At 45.1% G+C, this 26,420-nt stretch overlaps 2 protein-coding genes and 1 pseudogene across 2 annotated transcripts; 1 reads left to right on the forward strand and 2 right to left on the reverse strand.

Annotated features, from left to right (window-relative positions):
• Positions 1–5,968: 5,968 nt before the first annotated feature.
• LOC144259317 (olfactory receptor 52P1-like) overlaps positions 5,969–26,420 on the forward strand; it is a 56,239-nt pseudogene continuing 35,787 nt past the window's right edge.
• Positions 12,151–13,179, reverse strand: LOC144277404 (olfactory receptor 52E4-like). Its single transcript, XM_077838167.1, has one exon. The coding sequence runs from the start codon at positions 13,177–13,179 to the stop codon at positions 12,151–12,153; it is 1,029 nt and encodes a 342-aa protein (XP_077694293.1).
• On the reverse strand, positions 22,597–23,625 carry LOC144277418 (olfactory receptor 52E4-like). Its single transcript, XM_077838170.1, has one exon. The coding sequence runs from the start codon at positions 23,623–23,625 to the stop codon at positions 22,597–22,599; it is 1,029 nt and encodes a 342-aa protein (XP_077694296.1).

A 26,420-nucleotide genomic window follows, 5' to 3' on the forward strand; every position in this document is an offset into this window, starting at 1 on the left:
AGATTTGGGTCCATTTATTCTTTTGCGTAGAGACTGTCCAGTTTGGCCAATGTACATGGCAGAGGGGCATTGCTGGCACATGATGGCATATATCACATTAGTAGATGTGCAGGTGAACGAGCCCCTTATGGCGTGGCTAATGTGATTTGGTCCTATGATGGTGTCACTTGAATAAATATGTGGACAGAGTTGGCATCGGACTTTGTTGCAAGGATAAGTTCCTGCGTTAGTGTTTTTGTTGTGTGATGTGTGATTGCTGGAGTGTATTTGCTTCAGGTTGTGGGGCTGTCTGTAAGCAAGGACTGGCCTGTCTCCCCTGTGAGAGTGAGGGATCATTTCTGAGGATAGGTTGTAGATCTTTGATGATGCGTTGGAGAGGTTTTAGTTGGGGGCTGAAGGTGACAGCTAGTGGCATTCTGTTATTTTCTTTGTTGGGCCTGTCCTGTGGTAGGTAACTTCTGGGTACTCTTCTGGCTCTGTCAATCTGTTTTTTCACTTCAGCAGGTGGTTATTGTAGTTTTAAGAATGCTTGATAGAGATCTTGTAGGTGTTTGTCTCTGATTGAGGGATTGGAGCAAATGCAGTTGTATCTTAGAGCTTGGATGAACACAGTGGATCATGTGGTGTATCCTGGATGGAAGATGGAGGCATGTAGGTAAGCATAACAGTCAGTAGGTTTCCAGTATAGGGTGGTGTTTATGTGACCATTGCTTATTAGCACAGTAGTGTCCAGGAAATGGACTGCTTGTGTGGACTGGACCAGGCTGAGGTTGATGTTGGAATGGAAATTGTTGAAATCATGGTGGAATTCCTCAAGAGCTTCTTTTTCATGGATCCAGATGATGAAGATGTCATCAAAGTAGCGCAAGTAGAGTAGAGGCATTAGGGGACAAGAGCTGAGGAAGCGTTGTTCTAAGTCAGCCATAAAAACGTTGGCATACTGTGGGGCCATATGAGTACCCATAGCAGTGCCGCTGACTTGAAGGTATACATTGTCCCCAAACGTGAAATAGTTGTGGGTGAGGACAAAGTCACAAAGGTCAACCACCAGGTTTGCCGTGACATTATCGGGGATACTGTTCCTGACGGCTTGTAGTCCATCTTTGTGTGGAATGTTGGTGTAGGGGGCTTCTACATCCATAGTCGCCAGGATGGTGTTTTCAGGAAGATCACCGATGGATTGTTGTTTCCTTAGGAAGTCGGTGATGTCTCGAAGATAGCTGGGAGTGCTGGTAGCGTAGGGCCTGAGAAGGGAGTCTACATAGCCAGACAATCTTGCTGTCAGGGTGCAAATGCCTGAGATGATGGGGCATCCAGGATTTTCAAGTTTATGGATCTTGGGTAGAAAATAGAATAGTCCTGTTCCATTGTATGCATCCAATAAGTTTTCAATAACTCAGTTGATTGAGCTTCCACCATTTTGTTCCCCAAGAAGTCAATTTCACAGCCTACAGGTCTCACTGTCAGGAAACTCTTCCTGACATTTAGCTTAAATTTTCCTTGTCTTAATTCCATCACAGTGCTCCTAGTCCTCGTTACTTAAATACATCTCCATTCCCTGCATGGAAATGGACCAAAACCAGAAAAATAAGAATACTCTATTTTCATTGCAAGGGGATGCTGTAAAGGCCAAAGCTATAACAAGGTTCAAAAAAAGAACTAGATAAGTTCCTGGATGATAGGTCCATCAATGGCTATTAGCAAGATGTTCAGGAACTCGATCCCACACACTGGGTGTCCCCATATATCTGACTGACAGAAGCTGAGACTGGACAACACAGAATGGATCACTTGATGATTACCTGTTCTGTTCATTCCCTCTGAAGCACCTTCCATTGGCCACTATCCGCAGACAGGATACTAGACTAGACAGACCCTTGGTCTGACCCAGCCTGGCTATTCTTTTGTTCTTTTGTCCGTGTTATTTTTGACTTAATGGGACAACAACAAGCCTGTGATCTATGAAGGTATTTATATAGCTCCTATCACTGTAATGTCTTTACATCTCCTGGTCATTAATTAATATCTCAACAAAGCACCCCTGAGAGAGAGAGAAATGTTTTTTTCCCCATTTTACAGATGGAGAACTGAGGTACAGAGAGATGTAGTGATATGCCCATGGTCCACGGCCTTCAGCGAAAGACCAGGGAAGAGCTACAAGAATGATTCCAAGGCTGGAAAGCACACTTTACTGTCAGAGCCATCAGATTCTCAATCTGTGTAGATTCAACTGACTCCCCTCGATGGAAAGCAGATCCATTATGTGAGGGGGGGGTCTTTCATCTAGCAGACAAAGACATACAAGATCCAATGACTGGAAGCTGAACCAAGACAATTGGGAAATAGGGTGCATTTTTTTAACAATGAGGGTAATTGACCATTTTAACAACTTACTAAGGGATGCAGTGTATTCCCTATCACTTCAAACCCTTAAATCAAGGTTGAACTAGAGCATTTCTTTTAGAAAGAGACACCCACGCACCAGGTACCGGCTGGGAGGCAGGAATCACTGGACGGAATTCTAGGGACTGTGTTATACTGGACTAGATGATCAGACTGGTCCCTTCTGGCCTTAAAATGTGTAACCCAGAATTCTGAAAGTGATTCATTTCATGGTGATCAACTTTAGACTCCTTGGTTGGATCTAATTTTCAGAAAATGCGGAGGATCCATCTTCTGAGAGTAGAGCCCTTTGAGGTGCATCAGTAACTATAGTAACAAAGTAATAAATAATAATAATAATTCATAATGAACAACAACAACAACTACCTCGCTCTGAGATGGCACTTTTCACCAGCAGATCTCCTAGCAGTTTAGGAACGGGTCAAGATCGTCATCGACAATGAGAATGCATTACAAGTTTCAGCTAAATGTATAGGAGAGGTATCAAATTGACAGACAGTTCAGAGTTAAGGGTCCAAACCTGCAGTCCAATATGCAGACAGCCCCCTTAATATGGATCGCCAATTAATTGACTACAGCTCTAGTTCATTATGAAAAATATTCAAGAGACCACATAACCAAAGATAGCCCATTTTATTGTCTAAGAAAAAGTAGTTCAATACGAAAGGTAGACATACATACCCCTCTTTTTGGGAAGCAATTCCAATCTCGCAGCATGTCCATCTTATACAGTAGGTGTGCTTCAAAATACACCCCAAAACCATTTATATTTATAGCACAATTGGTTACATATTAGAAAGCACTTTATATGTCACCAAAGATCCAACCCACCGCTTTATTAATTTGTTGTTCTGTACCTTACCTTGTTTCTGTTTTGGATGCTATATTCCAAACAATTTGCCCTTGAAGGTAACTGTACTAAGATGTAGATAGGCTTGGAGACACTAGATTTTTATAAGTAAATGTTGATAAATATCTATTTTACCATACACACACTGTCACATACACCCATTTGCAAAGGGGGTCCCCTGTTCTTTGAAAACATTTCTCATCACCACCCTGACAAACTCACCATACCAAACATAAGTCTTACAGAATATTTATCCATACAAATAATATGTAAAGTATCTGCAGAAAGCTCATAACTTGTCAAGATTCATTATGGTCATTCGCAAAAAGAAAAGGAGTACTTGTGGCACCTTAGAGACTAACCAATTTATTTGAGCATGAGCTTTCGTGAGCTACAGCTCACTTCATCAGATGCATACCATGGAAACTGCAGCAGACTTTATATATACACAGAGAATATGAAACAATACCTCCTCCCACCCCACTGTCCTGCTGGTAATAGCTTATCTAAAGTAATCATCAGGTTAGGCCATTTCCAGCACAAATCCAGGTTTTCTCACCCTCCACCCCCCCACACAAATTCACTCTCCTGCTGGTGATAGCCCATCCAAAGTGACAACTCTTTACACAATGCGCATGATAATGAAGTTAGGCCATTTCCTGCAGTTTCCATGGTATGCATCTGATGAAGTGAGCTGTAGCTCACGAAAGCTCATGCTCAAATAAATTGATTAGTCTCTAAGGTGCCACAAGTACTCCTTTTCTTTTTGCGAATACAGACTAACACGGCTGTTACTCTGAAACCTGTCATTATGGTCATTGTGAGTGTATGTACAGCTAATATTTAAGGAATAATGTATTTATATTGACAATGTGCTTTATGGGCTTGGAGTAGAAATAAGTCAGAGGAGATGCAGTAATGTGTCTCAGTGATGGTCCATTCAGTCAAGGGAGAGCTGTCACCTCGCCCTGTCTGACTGGTGATGCAATGCAAGATTCATTTCTTTAGCTTTGTACAAACACTACAATTTTCAATCTAAAACCATCAGAGGCAATGACAATTAATCAAAATCACTTAAAGGTGAAAAAAATAATTTAGAGTCAGACTGGGGTTCACCCTGCCTGTGACTAGAAACAAAAGGCTGTTTTCAGTCTATCACAGAGAAGGAAAAGCACTCTGTATCCATCCACTGAGAAAATGCTTTGGAGAGTGGGAGTCTTTTCATGAACATTTGGATCCTGGTTCTTGTGAAACCAGCCAGTTCTGCAACAGACTGAACTTGGGAGGCAGGCGGGGGGGAGGGGGGGGAAGGGGAGAATCTGCTTTGTTAAATAGGAAAGGTAATCAATGATAAGTGTAGACCCAAGTTTTCATTTTATGATTTTCTTTTGCAATGTAACAATTTGTTTCCATCATTCTATCCTATTTCTGGTTTTAAATCTTTATTCTTTCTTAAATAAAACAATTTTTGTTTTTATTACAAAAGTTCACAAGTGCCATGTGTCAAGGTTCCTTCCTCACTCTGAACTCTAGGGTACAGATGTGGGGACCTGCATTAAAATCTCCTAAGCTTACTTTTACCAGCTTAGGTTAAAACTTCCCCAAGGTACAAACTATTTTACCCTTTGCCCTTGGACTTCCACTGCCACCACCAAACTTTATCTGGGTTCCTGAAAAGATGTAGTTTGGACACGTCTTTCCCCCCAAAATCCTCCCACCCCTTGCACCCCACTTCCTGGGGAAGGTTTGGTAAAAATCCTCAACAATTTGCATAGGTGACCACAGACCCAAACCCTTGGATCTGAGAACAATGAAAAAACATTCAGTTTCCTTACAAGAAGACTTTTAATAGAAGTAAAAAAGAATCACCTCTGTAAAATCAGGATGGCAGATACCTTACAGGGTAATTAGATTCAAAACATAGAGAATCCCTCCAGGCAAAACCTTAAGTTACAAAAGAGACACACAGACAGGAATAGTCATTCTATTCAGTACAGTTCTTTTCTCAGCCATTTAAAGAAATCATAATCTAACACATACCTAGCTAGATTACTTACTAAAAGTTCTAAGACTCCATTCCTATTCTGTTCCCGGCAAAAGCAGCCTACAGACAGACAGAGACCCTTTGTTTCTATCCCTCCTCCCAGCTTTTGAAAATATCTGGTCTCCTCATTGGTCATTTTGGTCAGGTGCCAGCGAGGTTCCCTTTAGCTTCTTAACCCTTTACAGGTGAGAGGATTTTTCCTCTGGCCAGGAAGGATTTTAAAGGCATTTACCCTTCCCTTTATATTTATGACAGTAACACAGGAGTGGTAGTTTAAGGTAAAACTGATTAACAGGGCAACACTGCTTTTCAGGGGCAGGGAATCTGGGATGTCTGTGAATAGCCAGTATCAGGGGATGTTTATCACAGAGGACTGATTCAGAGGGATTTGGTGACTCCGGTGCTCCTATTATTAACTTACGATGCAAAGTCAGGGCTGGCTCAGAGGAGAATTCTTGAGTGTCAGGGAGCTTATTATTAGCCCCCATAAGAGAGGTTCCCTCTCACTGAGGCAGGAGCTAATAAATTGACTCACCATCCTGAATGTCCTGAGAACTGTCACTCACAGGCAGAAATTGATGAAAAATATTTCCATTAATGATAATCAAAACACAAATTGTTAACATCAAAGGTCAAAATATACAAAGTAGAGTCTTAAATCAAACGCTTACATGGTCTCAAGTAGCCTGGCTGTAAATTTTAAAGTTATACTGCTTTACTTTCTTGAATCTCAGTGTCTGCTGTCATTGTTTTTTTATTGTCTGACCCACCCTCCAGTTTCCTGCAACTGTGAAAATTTAAATCAATAAGCCTTTCAAAAAATGCAAAATAGTTAAGGAAATATAAATTGATGAAAAAAAATAAAATGCTTAAAAACAGAGAGATTATACTTCAAAATGATAAAAAAAAATAAAAACTGAATTCTGCCAACCCTCCCAACCTCTCACAGTCTCCTGTTTTCGAATGCCAAAACTGACGTCAGCTGTGCAAAGTGTAGTGGGGCCCTCGACTTGGGTGGACACAATTGTGGGAAGAATGTTCAGATCTGTGAGCTGCCAGGTGAGTGATCACCTCCGCAGGGTGATCTTTTCCCATACATGCTCCTGTCAGCCGGCTGAGCCCCCCCATCTCTCCCTGGTGTAATGGCTGAAGAGACTCAGTGATCTGTCCTCTTCATTTTTTGCTGTTCCCCCAATTGTTGTGTTATCTGAAAATACAACTAATAATGATTTTATGTTTTCTTCCAGGTTACTGCAGAACTGGAATTAATTTGCAAACTGGACACCATTAAGTTAGGCTTCAATAAGGACTGGGAGTGGATGGGTCATTACACAAACTAAAAACTATTTCCCCATGGTAATCCCGCTCCCCAGTGTTACTCACACCTTCTTGTCAACTGTTTGAGATGGGCCATCCTGATTATCACTACAAAAGTTTTTTTTTCTCCTGCTGATAATAGCCCACCTTAATTGATTAGTCTTGTTAGAGTTGGTATGGCAACACCCATCTTTTCATGTTCTCTGTATATCTATATCTATCTATATATCTATCTATCTTCCTACTGTATTTTCCACTCCATGCATCTGATGAAGTGGGGTTTAGCCCACAAAAGCTCATGCCCAAATAAATTTGTTAGTCTCTAAGGTGCCACAAGTCCTCCTTGTTCTTTTTGCTGATTCAGACTAACACAGTTACCACTCTGAAACCTGTCAATATTCAAGTTGTGTAATTAGAAAAGTGCACTCTAATTGTGTAATTAGAAAAGTGCACCATCCACTTTTCACCACAGGCCTGGTCCTCTGTCCCTCCTCTTCGCCCTGAGGTCCCCCCACGCCAAGCCAGAAGCTAAAGCTGGGCCAGGTAACCTGAGTATTTTCAAGGTTAATTACAGGGGCAGGAAGCAGCTGTGCTGTGGATCTGAATGTACCCAACTGGACCACGACCCACCCCTCAACCTTTATCCTCCTCGGCATCTCAGGGCTGGAGGCAGCGCATGTCCGGATCTCCATCCCATTCTGCTCTGTCTACCTTCTGACCCTCCTGGGGAACAGCCTCCTCCTGGCTGTTATCAAGACCGAGCCCAGCCTCCATTAGCCCATGTACTTTTTCCTTTCCATGCTGGCGCTCGCTGACCTGGTCATCTCCACCACCGCCCTACCCAAAACCCTCTGCATTTTCTGGTTCTGCAACTGGGCTATTCACATCAACATTTGCCTAGCCCAGATTTTTTTGATTCACTCACTACCATAGAGTCCGGGTTCATGCTGGCCATGGCCTTTGATAGCTACATCGCTATCTGTTATCGGCTGTGACACTCGCACATCCTGACCAATTGGTCCATAGCCATCACAATACAATTTCCCCAATACCCATCACATGTGCAACACGTGACCCTGTGAAAATATCCCTCTCACTTTCCTTGTTCCGCTAACGTCACCTGCAATTTCTGTTTGTCAGACCTCAGTCTCATACACATTACTGGATCAACAGACTTTTGCCAAAGTATCTCGGGAACCATTCATCCCATAAGTCACCATCAACATCTTCATGGCAAATCTGGAAGTAATGTAGCCTCTTTGCAAACCGAGCACTGCCTGGATCAATCTCTGGGAAGGTGTTTACGGTGGTCTAGCTGTATATTCACACAGTGGCAGTCTTGCTGTGCTACAGAAGCTTTTGTAGTCCATGTGATTGCTGGCCATGTAGTGACATTTCTCGGTAGGCCCAATTCACAATTTGCTGCTCTTTCACTCTAGTAATGTGTCCGCAGGAAGAAAGTTGCCAAAACTGACCCAGCACTGATGGGGAGGGATGCTGGGTCAGCTTTCAAAATCCTCACTCCTGATCTTGTACTGCCCCTTGATACAGAGCAGCTGCTGGAGACCAGGAGCATTGAAAAGGGGAGCCCAGAACTCCTCAGCATTCCTCAGCCCTCCCATATTGCACATGATTGTTACAGCAAACACACCCCGGCCTTGCAAAAGGGGTGGCTAAAACAATTCCTCTATTTTAGACAGCACAAGAGATACCCACTGTGATGAGTTCTCCCCCCTTGGGTGCCACGTGGAACTGGGGTACAGTTTAGATCTCTGTCTCACCAATCCAGGGTCCCTCTTGCACTGTGAGGTTGTGGCAAGCTGAAAATCCCTCCAAGGTTGCACTCACACCAACATCCACAGGCAGGGACCACACCCAGCTGCGTTCATGAATCTCTGACCAACCACTCATGAACCCACCATCGGGAAGCTACAGCCAAAATACCCCCAGGTCTCCAGCCTAGGACACCAGAGCTGTACCGTTCTGTCCTGGTCAAAAGCCTGACCAGTGTGAATTTATTATCCAGTCCACCCCTCCCTTGATGTGAAAAGGGTGATGCACAAGCTTCCATTAAATGAGCTGAGGTTTTACTCATACTTCAAGCAAATCACACTGTTTTAATTAAAAAATAAAACACATATTTATTGACTACAGAAAGATAAATTTTAAGTGACTATAAGTAATAACAAACCGATCAAATATGGTTACCTAAAAAATAAAGGAAATCACAGTCTAAATCTCATATACTAAATAAGATTTGAACCAAACAGTGTCTCACCCTGTTGGATAGTACTGACAGTTGTCAGGGTTCCCTCCCCACTCTGAACTCTGGGATACAGATTAGGGGACTCGCATGAAAGACCCCCGAAGCTTATATGCTACCAGCTTATGTTAAAAACTTCCTGTCACAGAGTCCCCGGGCGGTGCTCGGGAACTGCTCCCTATGAAGCCAGTCAGGACTCTGGGGAAGTCTCCTCTCTGGGAGCAGCCTGTCTTCAGGACACACAGCTCACCTGGCTTCCACCTTCCTGGGTCTGACCTCGGAGCATTCAGCCTCCTCTGCCCCTCCGTGCGCTTCCCACAGCGAGTCCGCACAGGCGGGGTCCTGGGGAAGCCAGAGGGTCCTGCCCCCCAACTCCACAGTCAGATGTGACTCTCTGCCAGCCAGTAAAACAGAAGGTTTATTAGATGACAGGAACATGGTCTAAAACAGAGCTTGTAGGTGCAGAGAACAGGACCCCTCAGCTGGCTCCATTTTGTGGGGCAGTGAGCCAGACAACCCTGTTTGCCCTTCACTCCTTGTCCCCAGCCAGCCCCAAACTGAAACTCTCTCCAGCCCCTCCTCCTCTGGGCTTTGTCCCTTTCCCGGGCCAGGAGGTCACCTGATTCCTTTCTCCCACCCTTTAGCTCTTACCTTGCAGGGGTGAAGGGCCCAGGCCATCAGTTGCCAGGAAACAGGGTGTCGGCCATTCTCTGTGTCCAGACCCCTGCACACACCTGCCCTCTAGGGCTCTGCAATGGTCATAGACCCTTATCCCACCCCCTAGATACTTAAGAACTGCATAAGGGAAACTGAGGTACCCCCAGAATATTCAGAGGAAACATTAAGAACAGTTCCGCTTCGTCACACTTCCCCAAGGTACAAATTACTTCCCTTGTCCTTGGACAGTATTGCTGCCACCACCAAGTGATTTACACAAAGTTTCAGGAAAAGGACCACTTGGAGTTCCTATTTCCCCAAAATCCTCCTCCCCCACTCTCCTTCACCTCCTTTCCTGGGGAGGCTTGAGAATAACATACAAACCAATTGCCTTTAATAAAAGTACAGACCAGACCCTTTATGCTTAGGACACTAAAATCAATCAGGTCCCTCTATTATAAAGAAAAAAGTAAAAGAAGCACCTCTGAAAATCAGGATGGAAAGTAATTTTACAGGGTAATAAAAAAGATTTAAAACACAGAGGATTCTCCTCTAGGCTCAACTTCAAAGTTACAAGAACAGGAATAAATCTCCCTCTTAGAACAGGGAAAATTCACAAGCTAAAACAAAAGATAATCTAACTCATTTCCTTGGTATTACTTACAATTTCTGTAGTTTTAGATGTATCATTTCAGTAGGAGCTGGGTTACACGCTTGGTCTCTCTCTTTGTCCCGAGAGAGAACAAAACAAAGAGCACAAACAAAACCTCCCTCCCCCCCACCCCCCGTATCCCAGATTTGAAAGTATCTTCTTTCCCCATTGGTCCTTCTGGCCAGATGCCAACTAGGTTAATTGAACTGATTAACCGTTTACAGGTAAAGGAGGGATTTTATGTTACCCTTAGCTGTATGTTTATGACAACAGTCCATTAAGCTTCCATACACAGGCTAGAAATCCCATTAGCCTGGGACCAGCAGTTCCCACAGTTCAGTCTTTGTTCTGCAGGTGTTTCCAGGTGTTCTTGTTTGGGGAGTGATGTCGCTGCCCCCTTTTATAGCTTTTTCATATGATGGGAATCCATAGCTCCAAGCCAAGTTCCCAGCCCAGTGATTGGAAAAATACAGGTACCAAAATGGAGCTCAGTGTCATGTGCTTTAGTCAAATGTCCTTGCAAACTTCTCTGAGTCATAGCAGCCATTATCCATAAGCTGACTGAAGCATTCTCAGAAAGGCTTCCCAGGTGGAGGATGAGCTTCTCCTAAGGTCTACTGTTTTCCTTAATAGTCCATTACCTTGAATTGACCCTTCATAATCGGCTGTCTAGACTGAAAGCATCTTGCCTTGTGGGGGTCACCCAGGAGCAACCACATTTGGAATACAGATACATCGTGAATATTCATAACTCCTGATACAAACGATACAGGCTCACGAATAGGATAATCCTATTCAGCAGATCAGAATATTTTGAAAAGATGCATCATAATTAATAACCACATCATAATCATACCACTGTGATGAATATGGGGAGCAGAGTGTCACACCCAGATCTAGGGAAACACAATTTGACACCTGCATGCCATTCCCTGCCTCAGTGTCCTCACCACCCTGGAGCATTCTTTGCGGTTTGGTCAGAGCCCTGGGACCACCACCCGCAGCTTCTGCCCTCTCCTCCAGCTGCAGTCTGTCTCTCCACTGCAGCCAGAGCCCCGCAACCATAGATTCCCCTCTACTGCTCTTTTGCCTCTCTCCTCCCTCAGCTTCTTCTGACTCATCCAGTCTCTGTGTTTATAGAGGGACGGACCAAGCCCTCCTCTCTCTGTTCCCCCGTCTGGGGAGGTTCCATTCCTTCCACGCCCTCCCCTCTGCAGAGACACTGGAGAAAACTGGCTTTTATCTAGAATATAATTACTCTTTTCTTCTGTCTGGGTGAGACCTTGTTGGGGCTGATGGTCTTTTATGACCAACCTATTGATAGAAAAACTCCCCTCCCAGAACTGAGCTAGAACACAGCAAGACTGACAGGGTCTCTCTCTCTCTCCACAGAGTTAGTGACAGAATGAGAATACACATTAAAATTATAAGCCTCACCAGTGTCCCTTAAGTGACTTGCCACAAGATGCCAGAACATGTTAGTATTAGAGCTGACAGAGTTTAATATTTGTTTAACTTTCTGTTGCTTATATATGAATTAGATACAGTGCTCCTGTCTGCTAATTGCTAAGTTATCTGCCAAAACATCTAAAGCTTTCAAGAGCTAAGGTAGCCTCTGGAATCACGGTTAAAGTTGCCACTCCCACCAAAATCTGAAATGGCTTCCTTATAGATCCTGGGGGGGAGGGAGGTGGAAATGATCCAGAGAGTGACAGTGGGAGGGCAGGAGAGGATCAATCACCAGGGGTAGTGCCTTAGGTTGAAGAAGCAGAGGAAGGGGTGAGACTTGACAGAAGTGGTGGAGCAAGGGACAGGGCTTTGGAATCCAGTGACCAACAATTACAAATGTGACAACCTATGAGTTAATGAGTTGTACACAGACCAATTCCCCAGTTTGTCAGGCTGACACAGCACAGTAGGGTCGGGGAAGGATTTAATGTCTATGTGAGTGTCCAGTAGATGATTCAGGAAAGAGGGCTCAGCACCATGTCCCCAGACAGCTCTGCATGAAGGCTGGTTTTAGAGCCAGACCACCAGGAGAAAACTTTAGGTCCTTTATGAGGAAAGAGCCAGAGCAGCCTGTTCCTGATCTGTTTGGTTTTCAAACCATAGATAATGGGGTTTAGCATGGGGGATACAAGGATGTGCATGTTGGCACTGAGAACGTGGAAATGCAGGGGCACATTCTGGGCAAACCGGTGTGTGAGGATGAAGAAAAGACCTGGGATGTAAAAGGCTAATGTGGCAAACACGTGGGAGCTACAGGTCCAAAACGTCTTCAACCAGGCGTCCTTTGTGGGGAGGCTGAAGATGGCTCTGAGAATCTGTGTGTAGGACAGGGCAATCAAAAACACATCCACACCAGTGATGAGGAATATCAGAGAGAAGCCATAGTAATTATTGACACGGATGTCAGCACAGGCCAACTTCACCATGGATATATGCTCACAGTAGGTATGGGGGATGATGTTGGTTCTGTGATATGGGCACCGCCTGGCCAGGAAGGGATTGGGCAGTACGAGTATGCTGCTGCGTAGTACCACGGCCAGGCCTAGCTTGGCCACCGCCGCATTTGTCAGGATGGTGGAATGTCTCAGGGGATGGCAGATGGCCACGTAGCGATCCAAAGCCATGGCCACTAAGATCCCAGACTCCATCGCTGAGAAGCAGTGAATGAAGTACAGCTGGGTGAGGCAGGCACTGAAATCGATCTCCCTGGAATTGAACCAGAAGATGCTCAGCATTTTGGGCACGGTGGATGTAGACAGGGCCAGGTCGGTGACAGCCAGCATGCAAAGGAAATAGTACATGGGCCCATGGAGGCTCGGCTCTATCTTCACGATCAAAAGGATGGTGAAGTTCCCCAAGATGGCTAAGGCATAGATCGCACAGAAGGGGATGGAGATCCAGACATGGGCCGCCTCCAGGCCAGGAATGCCCAGCAGGATGAAGGTGGAGGGGTTGGTGAAGTCAGTTGCGTTGGAATCAGACATGGAGTAGAGGAGAAGATGTCCAACTCTAAGGCAGAACGGTGTCTCCTGCATGCACCATACATTCCCGTGACTTCCTCTATGTGCCCAGGGTATAGGGTGATGGTTGCAGTAGAAATGCCTGGTTGGAGAGACAATGTTAATATGAGAGACTATATGCACTAGTGGAGGATGTTCTCATGGGTGAAGCAGATTGGTCACTCATCATACACTGAAAAATGACATTTCCATAATTCAGATAAATGAATTGTGAACCCCTGACCCTACTCATGCCAATTCCATATTCAGTGGTGCTCCATATATCAATAATTCCTATTTGTCTTGGTGTGGGAAACCTTAATAGACACCAGCAGGAAGCATGAGGGTGGATACTGGTTATACCTCATTGTTCCTTAATGCAACAAAACCCAGACTAGAGAGTTCATGCTGTAGGGAGTTCTCCATTCACCTGGTAGCTCAAAAACTGAAGTGGAAAAAATCAAAGCTTTGCCAAGACATGTGCTCATGGCAAACATCCCAATAGAACATACCTCAGGGAGAAAACCTGTCATCTCAATGGAAACACCTGCTCTTTTGAAGCAGTGGCCAAAACAAAGAGAATGCCTTAGGAATTGGATGGAAAATAACCTACTCTGGATATGTGCTCAGTTTTGGTTGCCCAGTCTCTATAAAGGGTATAGCAGAGAGAAAGGGGGTTTCTGAGGGCTTGTCTACATTACGCACTGGATTGACAGGCAGCGATCGATCCAGTGGGGGTCGGTTTATTGCATCTAGACACGATAAATCGACTGCTGAGTGCTCTCCCGTCGACTCCGATACTCGACCAGGGCGAGAGGCGCAGGTGCAGTCGACGGGAGAGCGTCAGCCATCGACTTAGCACAGTGAAGACACCGCAGTAAGTTAAACTAAGTACGTCGACTTCAGCTACGTTATTCACATAGATGAAGTTGCGTAAGTTAAATCATCCCCCCCCCCCCAGTGTAGACCAGGCCTGAGACAGGCTATGAGAACGGGGGAGGTTGCCATATGCGGAGAGACTGAAAAGACTGTCACTCTTTAGAGAAAAGAGAAAGAAGGGGGTATATGAAAGAGGAGAGGAAAATAAACAGTGAAACTGATTGTGTTGAAATGGACAAACAGAGAACAGCTCCCAACCGGTAATATGTACAGATAGTGCTTCAAAAGGCTCCTTCCTCAAAGCTGAGGCAAATTATCAGCAAAACTGTTTGGGAGGAAAATTTCAGACAGAAAAATGGGAATGAAACTCGGGAGTTCCTTAAGAAGACTTTCTTACATATCTAAAAAGCAATGATAAATCAAGCATGTGGACAACTTTCACTAAAAATCCGATCCAGTGCCAAAGTGAAGGCATCAACTGCAGGGAGGAGGCAAGCAATGTACAACAAATGGTGGTGGGGGGGAAAGGAATACATATAGAAAGCAATACAAATTGCACTTTATGAAAATGATAAGGGATGTTAAAGACATCAGGGAAAATCCATGTTTGGCCCGGCTACGGACGACAAAAAAAGAAAATATCCCATCCAGGGCTTTGTCAAACCAGGCCTTAAATACCTCTAGGGAAGGAGATTCCACCACCACACTAGGGAACCCATTCCAGTGTTTCACCACCCTCCTAGTGAAATAGAGTTTCCTAATATCCAACCTAAACCTCCCCCACTGCAACTTGAGACCATTACTCCTTGTTATGTCATCTGCTACCATTGAGAACAGCTGAGCTCCATCACCTTTGGAACCCCGCTTCATGTACTTGAAGGCTGCTGTCAAATCCCCCTTCACTCTCCTCTTCTGCAAACTAAATAACCCCAGTTCCCTCAGCCTCTCCTCGTAACGCATGTTCTCCAGACCCCTAATTATCTAGATTGCCCTCAACTGGACTCTCTCCAGTTTGTCCACTTCCCTTCTGTGGTGGATGGTGAAGCACTGAAATGTGTTCCCAAGGGAGGTGGTGGAAACTCCGTCCTTAGAGGTTCTTAAGGCCAGGCTTGACAAAGCCCTGGCTGGGATGATACAGTTGGTGTTCGTCCCGCTTTGTGCAGGGGGTTGGACTAGATGACCTCTTGAGGTCTCTTCCAACCCTAATATTCTATGATTCTAATTAATGGGTGTGCAGAGCAGAAAGGGCCACAGACTTATTCTCAGTCCCATCCTGCCCATTCTCAATTCCATCACGATCATGTTGCACTCCGTTTGGCGAGCAGCAAGAGATGGCTACCTGTGAATCCTGAGATGGAAGTGTCTTCTCTGGGAATTCCCTTCAGCTAGCCGTGTCCCACACCTCTCTCACCCCAGCATTTGCAGCAGCATCCCATGCCGAGAGCCAACAAAAGGGTATGCACCGTTTATAATATAGCTCTGTGCAATCCCAGGGGGGTTCACTCAGCCTCTCGCGAATAGTCTGAATGTAAACAGGCTGGGGAGCAGCTTGTCTGCACTCTTTATACAGCTTCGGGAGTAAACACTAATTAAATGAACTTCCCAAGGGGAGATAAGAACTCCTGGGCTCTCCACTGAGCCCGAGAGGAATTGGCTACTCTGTGCACTTGTGTATTTTTAAAAATTATGGATGGTTAGTAAAAAAGTTAGGGATAATACCTAGGTCTCCATAGGATTTCAAACACTGAAAATACCCAGGACAGATGGGCAGATAGGAGACAGATAGATCAGGAGAAAGATGACTGAGGGGAGACACAAACACTTTCTGCAGACACACTGCACTTTCTGCAATCACTACGGTATCAGAGACGAGTAATTCTCATCAGTAACTATCATCAGACTGGTTTCAGAGTAACAGCCGTGTTAGTCTGTATTCGCAAAAAGAAAAGGAGTACTTGTGGCACCTTAGAGACTAACCAATTTATTTGAGCATGAGCTTTCGTGAGCTACAGCTCACTTCATCAGATGCATACCGTGGTATGCATTTCCACGGTATGCATCTGATGAAGTGAGCTGTAGCTCACGAAAGCTCATGCTCAAAGAAATTGGTTAGTCTCTAAGGTGCCATAAGTCCTCCTTTTCTTTTTATCATCAGACTGACAGGTTTCAGAGTCGCAGCCGTGTTAGTCTGTATTTGCAGAAAGAAAAGGAGGACTTGTGGCACCTTAGAGACTAACCAATTTATTTGAGCATAAGCTTTCGTGAGCTACAGCTCACTTCATTGAATGCATTCAATGAGCTTTAGCTCACGAAAGCTTATGCTCAAATAAATGTGTTAGTCTCTAAGGTGCTACAAGTACTCCTGTTCTTTTATGATCATACTGTGCAGCACCTTTAATCGAAGGATCTTGAAAACACCTAGCAAAGGACAGTCACTCTGAACATATCTCCATCATATCGAGAGATAAACTGAGTCACTGGTTGATCTGACTTGGCCAAGGTCACACAGAGAATACCAGACAGAACCCAGGAGTCTTGACTTCCTTGCCATAACAACTGTCTCTCCATCAGTAACTGAGCGCATGACAAGAAGGGAACAGACTCGTGGTCTAGCAGGGGCTGTTCGTTGGATGGCTACGATTGATGGCCCAGGGATGCAACCTGTATCTGGGGTACTGTTAACCCCTCTGGCCTACCAGTCTGGGCCCCTCTTGCACGGTGAGGCTGTGAACAGATGCACTTGCACTTACACACCCATACACAGGCAGGGACACACCCAGCTGCGGTTACACGAATACTTTCACGAGCCACTCACGAACCAACAATAGAGAGGGTCCAGCAGTTCCCCCAGCTGCCCAGCCTAGGACCCCAGAGCTGTACTGTCTCGCCCTTGTCAGAAGCCTGACCAGTGTAAGTTTATTACCCAGTCTGCCCCTCCCTCATTGTGGAGAGGACAATGCACCAGCCCCGGTCCCTGAGCAGATTTCCCTTTGCCTTACTCCGCATACCACATTTCTTCCATATCCCTAAGCATATTTGTTCCCCTTTTATGAAACTTTTCCCAATTTGATATACCTTTTTTTAAAATGGGGCAACCCGTATCTGCATATAATTTTCAGTATGTGGTCGTACCATGGATATTAATGGAGACAATATGATATTTTCAGTCTTTTTATCTATTCCTTTCAGAATGATTCCCACCATTCTGTTTGCTTTTTTGACGGCTGCTGCACATTGAATGGATGTTTTCAGAGAACTAACCACAATGACTCCCAGATCTCTTTCTTGAGTGGTAACAGCTCATTCAGACCCCATCATTGTATATGTATATTTGGGATTATGTTCTCTATGTGCGTTACTTTGCAGAGAAGGTCACACGGCCCCTCTTAGTTTCCTGCAGGAGTGTTTATCACTGAGTAATGCAGTGTCCGTGTGCCCAAGGCCCTCTTTAGGTTCTCACCACACAACTCTCAACTATTGCAAACCTAGTAGTGTTACCCACAGGTGTTCTTGCAGGGTTCTGTTGTACCTTTTAACCCTTTGTAAATCAGCTGAGTCATCTCAAAATTCAGCAAGTGTGCCCTTTCTGGGTCTCTAGAAAACCTCTCTTTGTATGTGTGCAGCATTGTTAACCATTGTGCTTTTCCAACTGCTGATAATGACACGGTTATTCATCAATGCCATGAGGAGTTGTGCCTCAGTTTCCCTTCCACACAGCAGCCTAGGTATATTATGGCTTCCCTGCTATGACAAGATTTGAGCTTGGTTACAGGTGTTCGCTGAGAAACAGTATCCCCAACAGGGCTTCATGTTTATGACTCCTATCATGTCCAGAAGCTTTTCGAAGACTCATGCATGTTACACCTTTTCATAGGATTTACCATCACTAACAAATTCTTTGTTATAAGGTTCACCATTAGCAACAAACTTTGCATCATGAGATTGAACAATAAAACCAAATACTTTGTCACAGATTGTTGTTTCCAAGTATTTTTATTATACCACGCCTTCTGCTTGGACAGTTTGGTTTCTTCAATAGATATTGTATCTTTCAACTCCTCTCTAAACCTAAATATGTGTTTAGTTACTGGTTTCCTTTCCCCTCAGTGTCCTCTTCAATAGGAATCTCAGTCTATGGTCAAGTCTGGGGTCTTGGTGAGGTAAGCTTGTAAGGGGACATTGCATGTTGGCCTTCCGTGTGATTCCCAATCCAAGCACTGGGACCTTTCCCACCCCTTTCCTAGCAGGTCGTGATCTGTACTGTCTGGAATAAGAGGTGTGTCTTCTCCCAGCACCTATTTCATAGCTTCTTTCTGTATCTTCCCACCCAGGAAATTTCCTCCTCCCCTCTGTCAGGTTGGTCATTATCATTTTCACAGACAACCATTTATTCTGTAGGATCTATATCCTGTCTTAAAGAAACAGAGTTAGTTCACAAGAACGTCAAAAACAAAGTCCTGAAAAGTCGAGACCTGGATTGAGGTCCTCTCTGTTACCCCTCTCTCTATCCACAAGAGGTCAGTGGTCATAGAATCATAGAATCATAGAATATCAGGGTTGGAAGGGACCTCAGGAGGTCATATAGTCCAACCCCCTGCTCAAAGCAGGACCGATCCCCAATTAAATCATCCCAGCCAGAGCTTTGTCAAGCCTGACCTTAAAAACTTTTAAGGAAGGTGATTCCACCACCTCCCTAGGTAACACATTCCAGTGTTTCACCACCCTCCTAGTGAAAAAGTTCTGCCTAATATCCAATCTAAATCTCCCCCACTGCAACTTGAGACCATTACTCCTTGTTCTGTCCTCTTCTACCACTGTGAATAGTCTAGAACCATCCTCTTTGGAACCCCCTTTCAGGTAGTTGAAAGCAGCTATCAAATCCCACCTCATTCTTCTCTTCTGTAGACTAAACAATCCCAGTTCCCTCAGCCTCTCCTCAGAAGTCATGTGTTCCAGTCCCCTAATCATTTTTGTTGCCCTCCGCTGGACTCTTTCCAATTTTTCCACATCCTTCTTGTAATATGGGTCCCAAAACTGGACACAGTACTCCAGATGAGGCCTCAGCAATGTCGAATAGAGGGCAATGATCTGCCGGCAATGCCCATACTTATACGTCCCAAAATGCCATTGGCCTTCTTAGCAACAAGGGCACGCTGTTGACTCATATCCAGCTTCTCGTCCACTGTAACCCTTAGGTCCTTTTCTGCAGAACTCCTGCCTAGCCATTCTGTCCCTAGTCTGTAGTGGTGCATTGGATTCTTCCGTCCTAAGTGCAGAACTCTGCACTTGTCCTTGTTGAACCTGATCAGATTTCTTTTGGTCCAATCCTCCAATTTGTCTAGGTTCCTCTGTATGCTATCCCTACCCTCCAGTGTATCTACCACTCCTCCCAGTTTAGTGTCATCTGTAAACTTGCTGAGGGTGCAATCCACACCATCCTCCAGGTCATTTATGAAAATATTGAACAAAACCGGCCACAGGACCCACCCATGGGGCACTCCACTTGATACTGGCTGCCAACTAGACATGGAGCCATTGATCACTACCCGTTGAGCCCGACAATCTAGCCAACTTTCTACCCACCTTATAGTCCATTCATTCAGTCCATACTTCTTTAACTTGCTGGCAAGAATACTGTGGGAGATTGTGTCAAAAGCTTTACTAAAGTCAAGGAATAACATGTTCACTGCTTTCCCTTCATCCACAGAACCAGTTATCTCGTCATAGAAGGCAATTAGATTAGTCAGCATGACTTGCCCTTGGTGAATCCATGCTGACTGTTCCTGATCACTTTCCTCTCCTCTAAGTGCTTCAGAATTGATTCCTTGAGGACCTGCTCCATGATTTTTCCGGGGACTGAGGTGAGGCTGACTGGCCTGTAGTTCCCCAGATCCTCCTTCTTCCCTTTTTTAAAGATTGGCACTACATTAGCCTTTTTCCAGTCATCCGGGACTTCCCCGGCTCGCCATGAGTTTTCAAAGATAATGGAGAATGGCGCCGCAAACACATCCGCCAACTCCTGTAGCACTCTTGGATGCAGCGCATCTGGCCCCATGGACTTGTGCTCGTCCAGCTTTTCTAAATAGTCCCGAACCACTTCTTTCTCCACAGAGGGCTGGTCACCTCCTCCCCATGCCTTGCTGCCTAGTGCAGTAGTCTGGGAGCTGACCTTGTTCCTGAAGACAGAGGAAAAAAAGGATTGAGTACATTAGCTTTTTCCACATCCTCTGTCTTTTTCCACATCTAGATTGCCTCTCTCATTCAATAAGGGGCCCACACTTTCCTTGACTTTCTTCTTGTTGCCAACATACCTGAAGAAACCCTTCTTGTTACTCTTAACATCTCTTGCTAGTTGCAGCTCCAGGTGTGATTTGGCCTTCCTGATTTGACTCCTGCATGCCCGAGCAAGATTTTTATACTCCTCCCTGGTCATTTGTCCAATCTTCCACTTCTTGTAAGCTTCTTTTTTGTGTTTAAGATCAGCAAGGATTTCACTGTTAAGCCAAGCTGGTCGCCTGCCATATTTACTATTCTTTGTACACATCGGGATGGTTTGTCCCTGTAACCTCAATAAGGATTCTTTAAAATACAGCCAGCTCTCCTGGACTCCTTTCCCCCTCATCTTATTCTCCCAGGTGATCTTGCCCATCAGTTCCCTGAGGGAGTCAAAGTCTGCTTTTCTGAAGTCCAGGGTCCATATTCTGCTTCTTTCCTTTCCTCCTTGTGTCAGGATCCTGAACTCGACCATCTCATGGTCACTGCCTCCCAGGTTCCCATCCACTTTTGCTTCCCCTACTAATTCTTCCCGCTTTGTGAGCAGCAGGTCAAGAAGAGCTCTGCCCCTAGTTGGTTTCTCCATCACTTGCACCAGGAAATTGTCCCCTACAGTTTCCAAAAACTTCCTGGATTGTCTGTGCACCGCTGTATTGCTCTCCCAGCAGATATCAGGGTGATTGAAGTCTCCCATGAGAACCAGGGCGTGCGATCTAGTAGCTTCTGCAAGTTGTCGGAAGAAAGCCTCGTCCACTTCATCCCCCTCGTCCGGGGGTTCCTGCCCTTAGGATGGAAGAATCCCATGCACTGCTACAGTCTGGGGACCAACTGGCTAAGCAGAATTTCTGCAGAAAAGGACCAGGGGATTACAGAGGACAACAACCTGGATAGGAGTTAGCAGTGTGCCCTCGTTTCCAAGAATGCCAGTGGCATATTGGGCTGCATTAGTAGAACCATTGCCCGCAGATCTAGGGACGTGATTATTCCCCTCTATTCAGCACTGGTGAGGCCACATCTGGAGTATTCTGTCCGATTTTGGACCCCTCATGACAGAAGGAATGTGGACAAATTTGAGAGAGTCCATCAGAGGGAAATAAAAATGATTAAGGGGTTGGGGCACATGATTTACTAGGAAAGCTGAGGGAACTGGGCCTATTTAGTCTACAGAAGAGAAGAGTGAGGGGGGATTTGACAGCAGCCTTCAACTACCTGAAGATGGAGCTAGGCTATTCTCAGAGATGGCAGATGAAAGAACAAGAATCAATGGTCTCAAGTAGCCGTGCAAGAGGTCTCGGTTCGATAGTAAGAAATGCTATTTCACTAGGAGGGTGGTGAAGCACTGGAATGGGTTATCTAGGGAGGTGGTGGAATCTCCATCCCTAGAGGCTTTTAAGGCCTGGCTTGATAAAGCCTTCTCTGGGACGATTTAGTTGGTCTTGATTCTGCTCTGAGCAGGGGTTGGGGCTAGATGACCTCCTGAGGTGTCTTCCAACACTAATATTCTATGATTCTATGGAGCATTGGTATTACCTACTATGGCCATTCTGACATTCTTATCTAGACCCCAGATCTATCTCCCTCCCAACCTCGTCCTCCGCTACACACACACACTTTAACTCACTAGACCCCACTTACCTCCCAGAACTGAGGTAGAACCCAAGAAGCCTGTCAGGGTCTCTCTCTCCACAGAGATAGTGACAGAATGAGAATACACATTAAAATTACAAACCTCAACAGTGTCCCTTAAATGAGTTGACACAAAATGCCAGAAAATGTTTGTATTAGAGCTGACTGGGTTTAATATTTTTTTTAATTTTCTTTCTTTTATATACAAATTAGATACAGTGCTCCTGTCTGCTAATTGCTAAGTTATCTGCCAAAACATCTAAAGCTTTCAAGAGCTTAGGTAGCCCCTGGAATCATGGTTAAAGTTGACTCCCCCACCAAAATCTGAAATGGCTCCCTTACAGATCCGGGGGGGGAGGGAGGTGGAGATGATCCAGCGAGTGACAGCGGGAGGGCAAAAGAAGACCAATCACCAGGGGTGGGGCCTTAGGTTGAAGAAGCAGAGGAAGGGGTGAGACTTGACAGAAGTGATAGAGCTTTGAAATCCAGTGACCAGCAATTAGAAATGTGACAACCTATGAGTTAATGAGTTGTACACAGACCAATTCCCCAGTTTGTCAGGCTGACACAGCACAGTAGGATCGGGGAAGGATTTAATGTCTATGTGAGGGTCCAGTAGGTGATTCAGGAAAGAGGGCTCAGCACCATGTCCCCAGACAGCTCTGCATGGAGGCTGGTTTTAGAGCCAGACCACCAGGAGAAAATTTTAGGTCCTTTATGAGGAAAGAGCCAGAGCAGCCTGTTCCTGATCTGTTTGGTCTTCAAACCATAGATGATGGGGTTTAGCATGGGGGGCACCAGGAGGTACATGTTGGCCATGAGAACGTGGAAACGCAGGGGCACATTCTGGGCAAACCGGTGTGTGAGGATGAAGAAAAGAGCTGGGATGTAAAAGGCTAAGGTGGCAAACAGGTGGGAGCTGCAGGTCCAAAAAGTCTTCATCCAGGCGTCCTTTGTGGGGAGGCTGAAGATGGCTCTGAGAATCTGTGTGTAGGACAGGGCAATCAAAAACACATCCACACCAGTGATGAGGAATATCAGAGAGAAGCCATAGTAATTATTGACACGGATGTCAGCACAGGCCAACTTCACCATGGATATATGCTCACAGTAGGTATGGGGTATGATGTTGGTTCTGTGATATGGGCACCGCCTGGCCAGGAAGGGATTGGGCAGTACGAGTATGCTGCTGCGTAGTACCACGGCCAGGCCTAGCTTGGCCACCGCCGCGTTTGTCAGGATGGTGGAATGTCTCAGGGGATGGCAGATGGCCACATAGCGATCCAAAGCCATGGTTACGAGGATCCCAGACTCCATCGCTGAGAAGCAGTGAATGAAGTACAGCTGAGTGAGGCAGGCTCTGAAATCTATCTCCCTGGAATTGAACCAGAAGATGCTCAGCATTTTGGGCACGGTGGATGTAGACAGGGCCAGGTCGGTGACAGCCAGCATGCAAAGGAAATAGTACATGGGCCCATGGAGGCTCGGCTCTATCTTCACAATCAATAGGATGGTGAAGTTCCCCAAGATGGCTAAGGTATAGATCGCACAGAAGGGGACTGAGATCCAGACATGGGCCGCCTCGAGGCCAGGAATGCCCAGCAGGATGAAGGTAGAGGGGTTGGTGAAATCAGTTGTGTTGGAATCAGACATGGAGTAGAGGAGAAGGTGTCCAACTCCAAGGCAGAACGGTGTCTCCTGCATGCACCATAGATTCCCCTGACTTCCTGAATGTGCCCAGGGCCTAGGGTGATGGTCTCAGTACAAATGCCTGGATGGAGAGACAATGTTAATATGAGACGCTACATGCACTAGTGGAAGCCATTCTCATGGGCTTCCGCCAAGTGCAATTAGGTGCTCTTCACAAACTGAAAAATGACATTTCCATAATTCAGATAAATGAATTATGACCCCCTAACCCTACTAATGCCAATTCCATATTCGGTGGTGCTCCGTATGTCAATAATTCCTATTTGTCTTGGTGTGGGAAATCTTAATAGACACCAGCAGGAAGCATGAGGGTGTTTATTGCTCATTGTTCCTTAATGCAATGAAACCCAGACTAGAGAGTTCATGCTGTAGCGAGTTCCCCATTCAACCAGTAGCTCAAAATATGAGATTTGAAAAAATCAAAACTTTTCCAAGACATGTGCTGGGGAAAACATCCCCACTAGAACATACCTTGGGGAAAAGACCTGGGAGCTCAATGGAAACACCTGCTCTTTCGAAGCAGTGACCAAAACAATGACAATGCCTAAGGAATGGGATGGAAAATAACCTGCTCTGGATATGTGCTCTGTATTGGTTGACCAGTCTCTATAAAGGATATAGCAGAGAGAAAGGGGGTTTCTGAGGGCTTTTCTATATTACCCACTGGATCGACGGGCAGTGATCGATCCAGCAGAGGGTCGATTGATCTCATTTAGGTGCGATAAATTGACCACCAAGTCCTCTCTCATCAACTCCGGTACTCAACCAGGGTGAGAGGCGCAGGAGCAGTCGACGGGAGAGCATCAGCCATCAACTTGCTGCTGTGAAGACACTACAGTCAGTAGAACTAAGTATGTCAGCTTCAGCTATGCTATTCACATTATCCCCCCCGCAGTGTAGACCAGGCCTGAGACAGGCTAGGAGAATGGGGAAGGCTGCCATATGCAGAGAGACTGAAAAGACTGTCACTCTTTAGAGAAAAGAGAAAGAAGGGGGTATATGAAAGAGGAGAGGAAAATAAACAGTGAAACTGATGGTGTTGAAATGGACAAACAGAGAACAGCTCCCAACCGGTAATATGTAGAGATAGTGCTTCAAAAGGCTCCTTCCTCAAAGCTGAGGCAAATTATCAGCAAAACTGATTGGGAGGAAAAGTTCAGACAGAAAAATGGGAATGAAATTCGGGAGTTCCTTAAGAAGACTTTCTTACATAGCTACCAAGCAATGATAAATCAAGAATGTGGACAACTTTCACTAAAAATCTGATCCAGTTGCAAAGTGAAGGCATGAACTTCAGGGAGGAGGCAAGCAATGTACAACAAATGGATGTGGGGGGGAAGAATACAGATAGCAAGAAATACAAATTGCACTTTATTAAAATGATAAGGGACATTAAAGACATCAGGGAAAAATCCATGTTTGGCCAGGCTACGGATCACAAAAAAGGAGGTGATTAAGTATTTTAAGAACAAAGTAATATTGGAAAAAAATAGGCCAAATTTTAGAGAGACAAAGGAAATTTGATAATCTTGCAGAAAAAAAGATTTGTATTTTTTGTTTGGCATTTCCAGGCCATTAGCAATCAATGAGGACGTTAAACAGCATCTACAGTAGAATGCTAGAGTTATGACCACCAGAGTTACAAAGTGACCGATTAACCACACATCTCATTTGGTACCAGAATTATGCAGTCAGGCAGCAACAGAGCCCCCCCCCCCCAAAAAAAAAAAAAAAAAAAAAAGGTAAATCATGGACTCATAGAGGTTTAGGGTTGGAAGAGACCTCAGCAGATCATCTACCCCAACCTCCTGTTCAGAGCATGACAAATCCCAGGCAGGGCTTTGTCAAGCCTGAACTTAAAAACCTCTAAGGATGGAGATTCCATCACGTCCCTAGGGAACCCATTCCAGTGCTTCACCACCCTCCTAGTGAAATAGTGTTTCCTAATATTCAACCTAGAACTCCCCCAGTTCAAACTGCAACTTGAGGCCATTGCTCCTTGTTCTGTCATCTGCTACCACTGAGAACAGCCAAGTTCCATCCTCTTTGGTACCCCCCTTCAGGTAGCTGAAGGCTGCGATCAAATCCCCCCTCACACTTCTCTTCTGCAGAGTAAATAAGCCCAGTTCCCCCAGCCTCTCTTTGTAAGTAATGTGCTCCAGCCCCCTAAAAATTGTAATTGCCCTCCGCTGGATACTCTCCAGTTTGTCCACATCCTTTCTGCATTGGGGTGCCCAAAATTAGATGCAATACTCCAGCTGTGATCTCACCAGTGCTGAGTAGAAGGGAATAATCACTTCCCTCAATCTGGTGGCAATGCTCCTTCTAAGACAGCCCAATATGCCATTGGCCTTCTTAGCAACAAGGACACACTGCTGACTCTTATCCAGCTTCTCGTCCACTGCAATCCCCAGGTCCTTTTCGAAAAGTACAGTATTGTGTTAAATAAAGGACAATAAATAAATGTAAATTATGAAAAGATACAGGGAAACTTTAAAAAAATGGAAAAGTTTATCAAACAATGAAAAAACTGGTATGGGATTAGTTCCAAAAAAAGTTTAGGAATATAACTAATGCTACTCAGCAACATGGTTTATGGAAAACTCATCTTGTCAAATGAGCCTGATTTCATCCTGTAATGAGAGCACATGTTTGGATGACCAAGGGATCCGCGCAGATATAGAAAACTTTGATTTCTCTGAGGCATTTGATTAAGTAGGGGAAAACATTCTGAGAAA

The sequence above is a fragment of the Eretmochelys imbricata genome, chromosome 1 (genome assembly GCF_965152235.1).
Source record: "Eretmochelys imbricata isolate rEreImb1 chromosome 1, rEreImb1.hap1, whole genome shotgun sequence".
NCBI classification, from domain to species: Eukaryota; Metazoa; Chordata; order Testudines; family Cheloniidae; genus Eretmochelys; species Eretmochelys imbricata.